We start from the raw sequence: 13,218 nt of genomic DNA on the forward strand, positions 1-13,218 counted from the left end.
ACCAGGTCCACAGTGCCATTTCTTTGTAAATGGCCAGTGCGCATCATGGCAGCTCCTGCATTGAGCATCTGTCTCCTGGTGGTCAGTGCACATCATAGTGACCAGTTGGATGGTCAGAGGGACACTTAGCATATTAGCCATATATATATGCATAGCCCAGGGACAGACAATAGTGCAGGGAAGGCCTGGAGAGGGGAAGGGAACAGGGTGGAGGGGGTCAATGGTGGGGAGGGACATCTGTAATACTTTCAATAATAAAGATAAATTAAAAAGAGAGAGAGAGAGAGAAATGCCATACTCTTTAAGAAGCCCAAAGCCATGCTGGTCTAGGAACACATGATGTTCTAAAAGGTTTTTAAAATTTTTTCTAACCTATGTAACACACAGAAAATACACAACGAAAATGCTGTGAAGTTTTCATTGCCACCTACATAGCTCATAAATCTTGAGATGCCCTGAAAGAGCTCCTAAATAACCAGCATTAATGATTTTATGGGGTAGCTCTCCAGGACACCATGAAGTAAAAACTAATAAAAACATCTGTAAACAGTCTAACAAAAATAGAAAACCTGACTGGGATCACTCATGCCTGATGAATTTCTGCGTTGCAATGCTAACGAAGCTACCGTAAACACAGAGGATTGACTTCTGTGGTTAAGGCATTCATATAAGATCAAATCCCACAACTAATAAAACTCTGTCTGCAGTTGTGACAGACTTTTGTTTCACTTGTCACAGGGTGCTACAGAAATTCTCTCATGTTCCATTTAATTCAACAATTGTTTTTATTGAGCAGATAGTAAAGAAAAGGGGTCGTGCTTGCTGCTGAAGGGGACACAAAGATGAGTCATAAGCAGTCCCTGCCTTCAAAAAGCTAACAGAGCCCTGACCAGTTTGGCTCAGTGGATAGAGCGTCAACCTGCGGACTCAAGGGTCCCGGGTTCAATTCCGGTCAAGGGCATGTGCCTTGGTTGTGGGCACATCCCCAGTAGGGGTTGTACAGGAGGCAGCTGATTGATGTTTCTCTCTCATTGATGTTTCTAACTATCCCTCTCCTTTCCTCTCTGTAAAAAAATCAATAAAATATATTTTTAAAAAAGCTAAAAGAGTATCTCCACCAGGCTGCCACCACAACAGGGGCAGGGGTTGAGCCTATCCGGGTGACCACTGTAACCCAAAGCCTAGGTGTAGAAGGAAGGCACTTGCCTTAGTCCTTTCAGGCTACTATATACTGGGTGGCTTATGAACAATAGGAATTTGTTTCTCACAGTTCCAGAGGCTCGGAAGTCCAGGAACGTGCTGCCAGTGGGTTTGGTGTTTGGTAAGGACTTCCTGGTTCAGACAGCCATCCTTCTGTTGTGTTTTCACATGGACCAGGGTGCTCTCTGGGGTCTCCTTTATAAGAGCATTAATCCCATACTTGAGGGCTCCATCCTCATGACCTAAGTACCTCACCATGGCTCCACCTCTTCATACCATCACCTTTGGCATTAGGTTCTCAACACATGAATTTTTGCTGGAGGACACAAACATTCAGACCACAACAGCACCCAAATCAGTATATCTAAATAAATGGATCAATTCAAAATAGAGAGGATTGGCATCCCTGGCACATAGTAGGTGTTCGATAAATATTTGTTGAACAGACATCTTAGGATACATTACAAAATAAGTGGGAAAACATAAAGGGATACAGGGCTAGGATTGTCAGAAAAGATTCTTGAAAAGATTGTACCTTCTGAAATCGGTCATGAAGGCTAGATAGAATTCTAACAGAGTTACAAGGAAAGATATTCCAAGCATGGAAATAAGAAGAAATGTTTCTTTAAGATTTTTAGACACAAACGAAGACCCTTTAAAGAAAGAGAGAGAAAGAGAAAGTACATGCACGCTAAAGGAGGCTCTTCGTTACCCAATCACATGAAGTGTACTACTTTGAGTTTGTTACCTAATATTGAGCCACATATTCTGTAGGAGCAAAGTGTATCAATCCCTGGGCTGGGTTCCACAGTGATAACTTGCACAGAAACTCGTTTTCTATGACGAATACCTACCTTCCCTGCCTGGCCTTATCTTCTGGAGAAACGGCAGTTTTGGTTAGGTCGCCTGTAAATTGTGGATGAAGCTCATCAGCCATCCAACCTCAGCCAGAATCATGCAAATAGACCAGGTATAACACACAGCTCAAGCCTCATGTCCTTCTGACCCACACAGAGGAGGTTAAACAATTAGAAAAGCAAACGGTTTTCCTCCCTACCCGCTTTCCTGGGAAACAGGCATCGAGGACACTTGCAGGACGGATTGACCAGATGGGACCTCCATGGACTCTTGCCCTGCCTGTCCTCTTGCCCACAATTTGGAGAAGGCAAACACTCTGGGAAGTGTGAAAAGATTATAAATAGGACAAACTCGGGGAGCGCCTCTCTCTCCCCTCTTCAGCTGGTGCTCTGCCTCAGAAATAACCCAGATGTGCATTTGAAAGAGGGAAGAGAAGTGGGCACAGCCAGCTTTATGGATGTGGGGACCTGCACAGTCTCTCCCGGCCCTTGGTTTAATGCCATACTTTCACTGTTTTGAAATTCTCAACAATTTTTTAAAATATTTTTATTGATTTCAGAGAGGAAGGGAGAGGGAGAGATAGAAACATCAATGATGAAAGACAATCATTTATCAGCTGCCTCTTGCACACCCCCTACTGGGGATCAAACCTGCAACCCAGATGTGTGCCCATGACTGGAATTGATCCCAGGACCCCTCTATCCACTGAGCCAAACCGGCTAGGGCTCAATAATTTCTGAACGTTGGACCTCACATCTTCATTTCGTACTGGGCCTACAAATTGTGTAGTTAAGTCCTGGAGTTGGGAGCTGGCAAGAACTAGCCTTCAGGGAAAAGCAAGCTCATGCCTGACCCTCACTGGGCCTGAAACTGGTGCTTCTTGACCAGTTTCTGGTCAAATGCTTCCTTTTCCCAAGTGTGTCAGAATAAAGGGATCTTGGACTCACTAACCTTGGTCTGAGGGAAAGCAGGAAACAGCTCTCCTCAATTGTGACATTTCTTTGAAGGCTTATATTTTATCCTAAAGGGAAAAAAAAGTGATATTTGCATGCTGTTCCATAATATATCTGTTGGATACATTTTAAAAATAAGATAAACTTTCCCTTCCCCCCAAAAAAACTCATTAAGTAAAACTGACACTTTAAGAAGATACACCCTGTCTATCACTTAGACATGAAGGTCTTCTGACCTGTCAATAACCCCCCATGCTGTATCAGCGGGGGGCACACAGGGCAATTCAGCAAATATCCACTCACGGGACTCGTTTCCTCTCTGTCCTCACATGGTGCCCCTTCACTGGCACATTATGTAACTCATCATGTTGTTCCTTTTTTTCTGCTCTTCTTCCTTTTCCTCTTCCAGTAAAGAAAGTCACACTTGCTTGCTAGCATACAGCCCTAAAATTGCTTTACATTTTCTCTCTCAGTCTAGATGTGCCCTCACAGTCAGGCTGATTGGCTTCTGATTAGGCCTCCTGTCTCCTGGTGGGGCTCTGCTCTCCTGGGCTCTACACCACCTCCCAGTCTCTATCCCTCTTCGCTGCTTGGGACACAAGGTTTATTGTTGGTGGGGGCAGGGGGACGGCGAGGAAAGGGGGGTTTGAGGGGCTGTCAGGGCCAATATTCAGCATATGCAATGGGAACTCTAACAATAATGACAATCATCAGATTCTCTCTTACTTCTCAGGTTTGCACACACAGTACCCTCTTAAAATGCTCAAGGAGTCCTACATGTCCTCAGTTCTCCGTTTAGATACCACTTCCTCTGGGAATCCTTTCCTGATATGCCCCCCCCCCACCCCCACTCCCCACCAAGACTAAGCCAGTCCTCCCCCCCTACTTTTTCTTCCCCATATAGGAATTCCTACCACAAAGTACTTACCACATTCTTGCTAACTTGCCTATATGCCCCCTCAACCCCAATGTGATCAGAACAGGGACTTGCTTCCCTTGTTCTCCACTGTATTCCTAAAGCCTGGCAGCTCTCCCCACCAGAAATAAAAATTAAAAAATTGTTGAATGCTGTCGAAGGCTAGACACCAAGTGATTTTTATGTATTATCTCATCACAATCTTAGACGGAAAGAATTAGTCTTCCCATGTAATAGATGGGGAAAGTAAGGTCAGAGAGGTTAAGTTGTCCAAGGTCACACAGTTGGAAGTGGGGTCATCAGGTTGTCAGACTTTAAAGTCTTTATGGTTAATTCCCTGCACCAGTTGGAGTTCAGTCAGAGAAGCAGAACCACTAGGAGTGATACAGATGAGGGGTTTAAGAATCGGAACTTTCAGCAGCAATTTTTGGAGCTCCTTAAGTGGTCTTTATAAGGCTATCGATTCTGCATCTGGTGCTGGGGCCTGCAATCTGCAGGGTAGGTAGTCAGGAAGGAAAGATGGACGTGAAGTGGAAGAGAGCAAGGACAAACTGGAACCTGTGTGGACCATCTGGACCCTCCAGGACAGACTGGTACCTAGAGAATTGCTTGATGGTGGTGGAAAACCCTCCCCACCCCCATAGAAATTGGGTGTTCAGAACCTCTTTAGATGGAGAACAGCTTATTACAGTTGTTTGGGATGTAAGGATGCTAGAAATGGGTAGAGCATATGACAGTGTACTTCTATTAAAAAATGAAACTACTCATTAGCTCAATATTGTTTTAATGCGTGTAAAGAAACGTAATAAAAACTACATGAGAATGTAAAATAAAACATACTATTCTCTCTGCCTGAACCTCCATGTCTCCATCCTCCCCAGGTTTCACCCTAAACAGACACAGCTTCAAGTAGCCTTCTCTGACCTCCGCCCATGCCCACCCCAACCGCATTTACGTTTTGTGATACACATCAAAATGTTAATTGAGTGGTTGTTTATCTGTGAGTCTTTCCCAAGAGCATGTGAACTCTATTAAAGTAAAGGCTATTTCTGCTTTCCCACCATGGTATTTACAGTGCTTACAATATTATTGGATGTTTAAGAATTATTGACAAATTGGCTAAATGAATCAATCATTAGGAGACAAAAGGCTTTGTTTTGGCTGCTGTCTGATATATTTATAATTTCATTTTGTGAGGTATTGTTGAGTGGACATCGTTTAGGCTGTTTTCAAAAGGGTCATTGAAAAGGAAATGATTGCATGAACTTACAAGTATCAACTAGAGCATTTCCCCTTTCACTGCAGTTTCACTTTCTGCAGTGTCAGTTACCTGCAGTCAACCATGGTCTGAAAATGTTACATGGGAATCCCAGAAATAAACAATTCATACGTTTTAAATTGCATGCCATTCTGAGTAGTCTGGAACTGTCTGTGAGTCTGCCTGGACATGAATAATCCCTTTGTCCACTGTGCATCTATTAGTCATTCGGTAGCCTTCTGGGTTATCAGATCGACTGTTGTGGTATCTCAGTGCGTGTGTTCAAATAACACTTATTTCACTTAATAATGGCCCCAAGCACAAGGGCAGTGATGCTGGCAATTCAGATATGCCAAGGGGAAGCTGTTGTAAGTGCTTCATTCCAGTAAAAAGGTGACGGTGCTCAACTTCATAGGAAAGGAAGAAATATCGTACACAACCCTATAAGATCCCTACAACCATAAACACCCCGCCGTGGATAAGAGGATTATCTCCATTTTCCAGAAGAAAGAGAGAGTCTGCATTTCCAACAAGCTCCAAGGTGATGCCGGTGCTGTCCCTGGACCACAGCCTGAGTTGCTAGGGTCTAGTTCAGCCGTGGGCAAACTACGGCCCGTGGGCCGGATCCGGCCCGTTTGAAATGAATAAAACTAAAAAAAAAAAAAAAAAAAAAAAGACCGTACCCTTTTATGTAATGATGTTTACTTTGAATTTATATTAGTTCACACAAACACTCCATCCATGCTTTTGTTCCGGCCCTCCGGTCCAGTTTAAGAACCCATTGTGGCCCTCGAGTCAAAAAGTTTGCCCACCCCTGGTCTAGATCAGTGATGGCGAACCTATGACACGCGTGTCAGAGGTGACACTCAAACTCATTTTTTTGGTTGATTTTTCTTTGTTAAATGGCATTTAAATATATAAAATAAATATCAAAAATATAAATCTTTGTTTTACTATGGTTGCAAATATCAAAAAATTTCTATATGTGACACGGCACCAGAATTAAGTTAGGGTTTTTCAAAATGCTGACACGCCGAGCTCAAAAGGTTCGCCATCACTGGCCTAGATCTTCAGCCCTCAACCCTCTGTACTCCCCACCTCCATTCTCTGACTGCCTGCTCCTGAATTTGCTTCCCTTCCTACCTAGTGTGAACTCCAAGGGCAGTCATTTCAACCATACCTTGCCCCTCCCCTGTCTTTCTGGAACAACCACTCTGGCCATCTCCGCCCCTGTCCTGATAAAATCTCCGGTCTCCAGTCACAGAGCCATGACAGGAAGCCACGGAACTGCCACTGCCTCTGTAACAACTGTGTGATTTCTGAAGTCAAATCAGCGGCCCTTCACTTTGTTCCTAGTCAGTTCCCTTCCCCAGGCCTTATTGTAACTTTGCCTAAATTTAACTGATCTCCTCTATCCTCTGGCTGCTGTCTGAGTATATTTATAATTTCATTCCGTGAGGTATTGTTGAATGGACATCATTTAGGCTGTTTTCAAAAGGATCATTGAAAAGAAAATGATTCCATGAACTTACAAGTATCAACTAGAGCAGTGATGGCGAACCTTTTGAGCTCGGCGTGTCAGCATTTTGAAAAACCCTAACTTAACTCCGGTGCCGTGTCACATATAGAAATTTTTTGATATTTTGCAACCATAGTAAAACAAAGATTTATATTTTTGATATTTATTTTATATATTTAAATGCCATTTAACAAAGAAAAATCAGCCAAAAAAATGAGTTCGCGTGTCACCTCTGACATGCGTGTCATAGGTTCGCCATCACTGAACTAGAGCAGCGGTTCTCAACCAGTGGGTCACAGGACTCAGTGAACAATGAAAGGAGAACCTTTTCAGGCCTTCTAGAAGTCATCTCTAGCATAGTTAACTGCTGCATACCTCTTTTAAAAAATCCACTAAGAAATTCAACAATATCATATTAAAAATTTCCAACTCTTAGAAAATTCTGAAGATAGAGGTATTAATTAAACTAGATAATTTCCTTAATAAACAGCTTACAGAGTGATCCAGATGTATGACACGATAGTCTTCTTAGCTCTTAAACCTTTCTGTTCTGCTGCCTGGGAATTACAGGTGGCCTCGGGGCTCCTACAAGCTCGATTTTACAATAGTATCTCCAACAACAAAAAAGGGCGGGCACACTCTCCAAGGCACAGTTGAGTCACCGAAGGCACTTTTTAAATATTTTTATAACTTTGTCATTGTCTTTTGTGCATTTACTATAAGTTTTTCCTTTGTGGTTGCGGTGAGTTTCACATATAAAATCCTATGTACATAACAACCGTCTATTTTAAGTTATAGCAACTTAAATGTGAACACATTGCAGACTTTATATTTTTACTCACCAGCACATTTTATGTTTTGATTACCTTTTTACATACTTTAATACTAGGTCTTCCTTCACCCAAGGCACTTTAAAAAAATACCTTTCCTTGGCCTCATAGAGAGAAATCCTGTTCAATTCGTATGGGGTGAGGCCGTGGCGCCACCATTTTTAACGTGTGGAAGAGGAATGTTATTGCAAATCAGTGGTTTCCAAACTTTTTCTATTCATAGGACCCTTGACACCGAGTCCCTCATTACCTTACGGTCACAGGTAATGCGTGACAGGTGTACGCGGTCTCCGCCCGCACCGCAAACTGCCTCAGGTTTGGGGGGAGTCCTCATTCTCCCCAGTGTAAACACAGACCACCCAGTCCTTCCAGAATGAAGCCTTTTAGGGAGAGAGAACGGATATTGACCCAGGAAGTATGAGTGGAGGCAGCACTGGATTTACAAATAGTGGTTCTGCTCTGTTCTATGTGATTTTCAGCTTTAAATTGACCTCAGATTCAGTCAACTCTCATACACCACATATATTTGTCGGAAATTTCCCTGGACTCCACACTTGACGACATTTAAAACTCTTACACACATGCTTTCTTGCTTTCTTAAATCCCACGCGACTGCAGAACAGGGCAGAGGAGCCTGGTGCGGCTGGGGGCGCGGTCCCAGCCTCTCTGGCCGCAGAGACCCGCCAAGAGCCGGTGCGGCACCCGGGAACCCGGAGCTCGCGGGGCGCCTCCCGCCGCTCCAGGTGAGCTGGGGGCGCGCCGGCCCCCGAAACCCAGCGCGGGAAGCCGGCCGGGCTTTTAACATCTCCAAACTTGCAGCAGCTGGAGACACTAAACGCCGGAGCGCCCGGGATCCCAGCAGCGGCAGTGGGAGCAGAGGCAAAGCCTGAGACCGCCGCCTACCCGCACAGCCCTGCCCGGCGCTGGCTCGTCCAGGTGCGGAGTAGGCGGAGGAGCCCGGGAGGCGCATCTCGGCCCCGCCTCCGAGGGACCCAGGGCGCCTGAATGGGCCGGCGGGACGTCAGTCAGGCGACAGGGGCGGGTCCTGAGTGCGCCCGCCCCCTGGCCGGGCTATAATCGCCGGCCCCGCGCCGCGCCGCGGGCGGGTGGAGGTGTGCGCGGAGCCGGGGTGAGGCTGAGGGCGCGCGCGGCTGGTGCAGCCGGTGCAGCTGGTGCAGCTGGTGCAGCTGCCGCAGCTGCCGGGCGCCGACCCGCAGCGGAGACGCGGGGAGGAGAGGGAGGAGCGGGTGGCGGGATGGAAGGCACCCCAGGCTGTGCCCGTGTTCCGGCTGCACTAACTCCCGAAGGTGTTGCTTCCAACTTTTGCCTCCTTAGGCAGCAGGGAACGGTAGTGTCGGGAGATCTGACGCTAGACTGTCAGTGCCCCGGGCTAGTAACGTGCACACCAGCTCCCCACCGGCCCCATCCCCTTCCTTGCGGGGTCTCAGCTTGATTATCCTTTTTATTCATCTCTAGAACATGGACTTCGCCCGCCTCTGGCTAGGGCTGCTGCTGCCTTTGGTGGCCGCGCTGGATTTCAGCTACCACCACCAGGAAGAGATGGAAACGTTTATGAAGAATGTTGCCCAAAACTACAGTTCTATCACTCACTTACACAGTATTGGGAAGTCTGTGAAAGGTAGGGTCCGTCTCGTGCGCCTTTCCAAACCTTGCTTTCATTTAATACATAGACCTTAGCTTCGGGACCCCGCGCTATGAAGCTGCTGAGGAGCTCCAGGCGGGTGCACCACTGCCTTGCGTGTGGTGGCCTTGTGCTTTTGTGTGTTGTGTAATTTTATCTTGTTAGAGGAGTAGCAATAGGACGACCTGAGTTTTGCTGAATGTCTCCGCCGTCATTCGGAGTCATTCAGTCCTAGGAGTGGATGGTGTTCTGTCATTTTGGATCTTGCAGACATTGGTTGGCTGGGGTGTGTATTTCGGTTCCTTTTGTAGATAAGCTGCCAAGGAAGTCCATCTCAGGTTTCCCTTTTAGTTGACTTCTTTAAATATGACTCGGACTGTTAGTATCAAGTCTAAAGGTCTCTTTTAAACTGAAACAGTGCAGTTCTGTTGGTGAGATTTCTATGTCTTGTATAATTAGCCCAAATGCTTAAAGTGCAAAAAAAAAAAAAAGTGGCTCTGACACTGTTAAAGGCTGTTTTTATAATTATCCATTTGAATAAGACAGTTGCTGGATAAGAAATACGTTAGTAGTGATTGGCACTGCCTCTGCATTCACGTCTGTGGTTTCATTGCTTTCGTGATTTAATTTAGAAACTATATGTTAAGTATAAATATATAACTTTATATTAAGTAGTTGTCATTTTTATAGACAGGGATGTTGAATCATAAAGATATTAAGGATTTTGCCCCAGGTCACCCAGTTGATAAGTTTTACAACCAGGATTGGCTCTGAGATCAGTACTTCAGGGCTCGGACATTTGGGGGCAAGATAAATAATGTTATTGCCTATTCTTTTTTAATCTTCATTGTTGAAAGTATTACATAGGTCCTCCTTTTCCCCTCATTAACCTCTTCCAGCCCACTCCCATCCCTTCCCCACCCCCACCCCCACCCCCAGGCGCTCACCACACCATCGTCTGTGTCCAGGGTAGATATTACTTCTTAATCCCCTTTTATTGTACTGGTACCTACAAAGAGATTACCAAGAAAACTTGACCCTTAAATCAAAAGATTGTCAAGTTTATGCAGTTTTGTTGTGGGCAGCAGGAACCAGCACCAGGTGTCTGACTGGTGGGTGAGGCCAAACCTGGGTTCAGCAACCTCCGTACTTAGGTTCTGGCTAGGAAAGAATTCAGAGCAAGACCCACACTGTAAGAGAACATTTATGGGGTAAAGTACAGAGGTAGAAACAGGAATTCCTAGAAGAAATGGGCTCAGGAATCAAGTTATAGAGCTAAAGGAAGGGCCCTGGGAGCTTGGGAGTGAAGGGGCTAATGGTAACAGGCCGGGGGCGAGGAGGAGAAGAGGGAAGGGAAGGGAACAGAAAGGCCGGCGTGTGCTCCCAAGGGCCAGAGAGCCCTGGGTCCTTGGTCCTAAGGTTTTAAGGGTGGATATTTTAGGGGAGGTCCCAAGGGGAGATCTTAATAGAATTTTCAGCAGTTTTCCAGGTGTGTCCTTTCGGGGTTGTGGTCTCCACACTGATTGGCCGGCACTAGGGCGGGTGGTCATTACTCAATGCAGGTGGTTCTGACGGGGCTGTTTGTGTCGCTTATCTGATCCTGACAACTGAGGCATAGATGTTATCTCTGGGGAGGAAAGGTCAGAGGGCCCAAGCTCCTGACCTTCCATAGGGGAGGAAAAGTTACCCTGGGGGCAAGGTCCCTCCCTCCCAGTGACTGTCCACTAGGCACCTGAGGCTTTCCATCCCCATGACCTTCTGTACTCGGCTCATTGTTCTTGCTCTGCTCATGTATGTCTAATGCAGTGGTTCTCAACCTTCCTAATGCCGCGACCCTTTAATACAGTGCCTCATGTGGTGGTGACCCCCAACCATAAAATTATTTTCGTTGCTACTTCATAACTGTCATTTTGCTACTGTTATGAATCGTAATGTAAATATCTGATATGCAGGATGTATTTTCATTGTTACAAATTGAACATAGTTAAAGCATAGTGATTAATCACAAAAACAATATGTAATTATATATGTGTTTTCCGATGGTCTTAGGCGACCCCTGTGAAAGGGTCGTTTGACCCCCAAAGGAGTCGAGACCCACAGGTTGAGAACCGCTGGTCTAATGCCTACAACAGTTTGGATCTCAATTTTGTATCTTCAAACCCTACCTAGGTTTTACTCTGAGCTTTTCAGCCCTTGGGAGTCCCTTAATGACCCTATTCTTATTCCTTCCCCCCAAGGTTTATATTAAAGAAGTATTACATACATTTTGCTCATGTGCAATGCAAAATATAAATAAAAATCCTGGGCTTATGTGTATAATAGTGCCTTTGTTTTAAAACAACATTGCCAAAAGAGTTGGTGCTAGAATTGCTCTGTAATCCAAAATTATAGAGGTAGGATGCATGAGAAAGCATATCTTGAATCAGCATATGTATTCAACCTTTTGAAATCATTTCCCCTAAGGTTAGAGAAGGACAATTTTAGAAGACCTAAGAATACTAATTATATTAATAAAGAAAATTCAGACCACAGCTAGCTTGAGTCATTGTTTGGTCATCATTTAAACCACAAGGTGAGAGGGATGTTGTTAATTTTAATACTGGATTAAGTACTAGATTTGGTAAGTTCTTATTTCTTCAAGCACAAAGTGTTCTTGAAAGCTGGGGAGTCTCGCCGAAACCGGTTTGGCTCAGTGGATAGAGTGTCGGCCTGCAGACTGAAAGGTCCCAGGTTTGATTCTGGTCAAGGGCATGTACCTGGGTTGCAGACACATCCCCAGTGGGAGATGTGCAGGAGGCAGCTGATTGATGTTTCTCTCTCATCGATGTTTCTAACTCTCTATCCCTCTCCCTTCCTCTCTGTAAGAAATAAATAAAATATATATTAAAAAAAAAAAAAAAAGCTGGGGAGTCTCTTAATGCAAGCCAGCTATTTTGATCTGTCCTGTGTGATACCAGACCATAGACTATTATAGAATAGTAAGAAGCTAGGAAAATTCCAGGACAAACAGAATTGGGAAACTAAGTTACTTAAGCAGCAGTTTGCAGCCACCTAATAAATCTTATCTTCCTTAAACCAAGGACACTTAAGAGTAAATGGTTTGCACTTCTCCTCCCCAACCAGAGAGTAAATAGTTTAAATAGCCCTACTCAGGGAGACAGATAACAGAAATCCAAGTAGTGCCATTTTCCAACCACACCCAAGGACAGACAAATTAAGAGACTAAATCTCATTTTGGTACCTCAGCATAAAGCTGATGAATATTCTATTGATCTGCCCCTAAGACCTCGTCTAAACACTCGGCCTTTATTTATTTTTTTAAATATTTGTGTTGATTTCAGAGAGGAAGGGAGAGGGAGAGATAGAAACATCAATGGTAAGAGAGAATCATTGATTGGCTGCTTCTTGCATGTCCCCTACTGGGGATTGAGCCCGAAACCCAGGCAACACTCAGCTTTTAAAACCCCTAAAAGTGAAGGTCCCAGGGCACTCACCCTCCGAGGAGCATGCCCGTGCCATTCCCTCCCCCCACCTCCCACTTATCTGCTAATCTCTAAGGGACCCTATGATACTTGCAACCAGGGAGCAATGGGGAGCAGCAGCTAATCCAGGGCTAGCCCCTTGAACCTGTCTCCAAGGCCCCCTGTTCTCTGACTTCCCAGTGAGCCAAGGCAGCCCAGCCTGGGCTCTCCTGTTGCTTCCTCTAGGCCAGTGGTTCTCAACCTTCCTAATGCCGAGACCCTTTAATACAGTTCCTCATGTTGTGGTGACCCCCAATTTCACTGTTACAAATTAACATAATTAAAGCATAGTGATTAATCACAGAAACAACATGTAATTATATATGTGTTTTCCGATGGTCTTAGGCAACCCCTGTGAAAGGGTCGTTCGACCCCCAAAGGGGTCGCAACCCACAGGTTGAGAACCGCTGCTCTATGCCCTTCCTTGTTTCACTCTCCTGAGTATATTTTTGCTGCGCTCAATAAATTCTTGCCTGCTTGTGTACACTTTGTCTCTTGACTGAGATCTTTCCCGCAAGAAA

The 13,218-nt window shown here is 45.1% G+C and overlaps 1 protein-coding gene across 1 annotated transcript in view; it reads left to right on the top strand.

Moving 5' to 3' along the window:
- The first annotated feature begins 9,013 nt into the window (after positions 1–9,013).
- The window catches only part of CPM (carboxypeptidase M), a 73,877-nt gene continuing 69,672 nt past the window's right edge, over positions 9,014–13,218 (top strand). Inside the window, exon 1 of the mRNA XM_070409765.1 lies at positions 9,014–9,173. Within this exon, the coding sequence (XP_070265866.1) occupies positions 9,014–9,173 (160 nt within the window). The remainder of the gene's footprint in view (positions 9,174–13,218) is intronic.

The sequence above is a fragment of the Myotis yumanensis genome, unplaced genomic scaffold, assembly GCF_028538775.1.
Source record: "Myotis yumanensis isolate MYYU_CA2020_CCGP unplaced genomic scaffold, mMyoYum1.0.hap1 SCAF_3, whole genome shotgun sequence".
In the NCBI taxonomy this organism is placed as follows: domain Eukaryota; kingdom Metazoa; phylum Chordata; class Mammalia; order Chiroptera; family Vespertilionidae; genus Myotis; species Myotis yumanensis.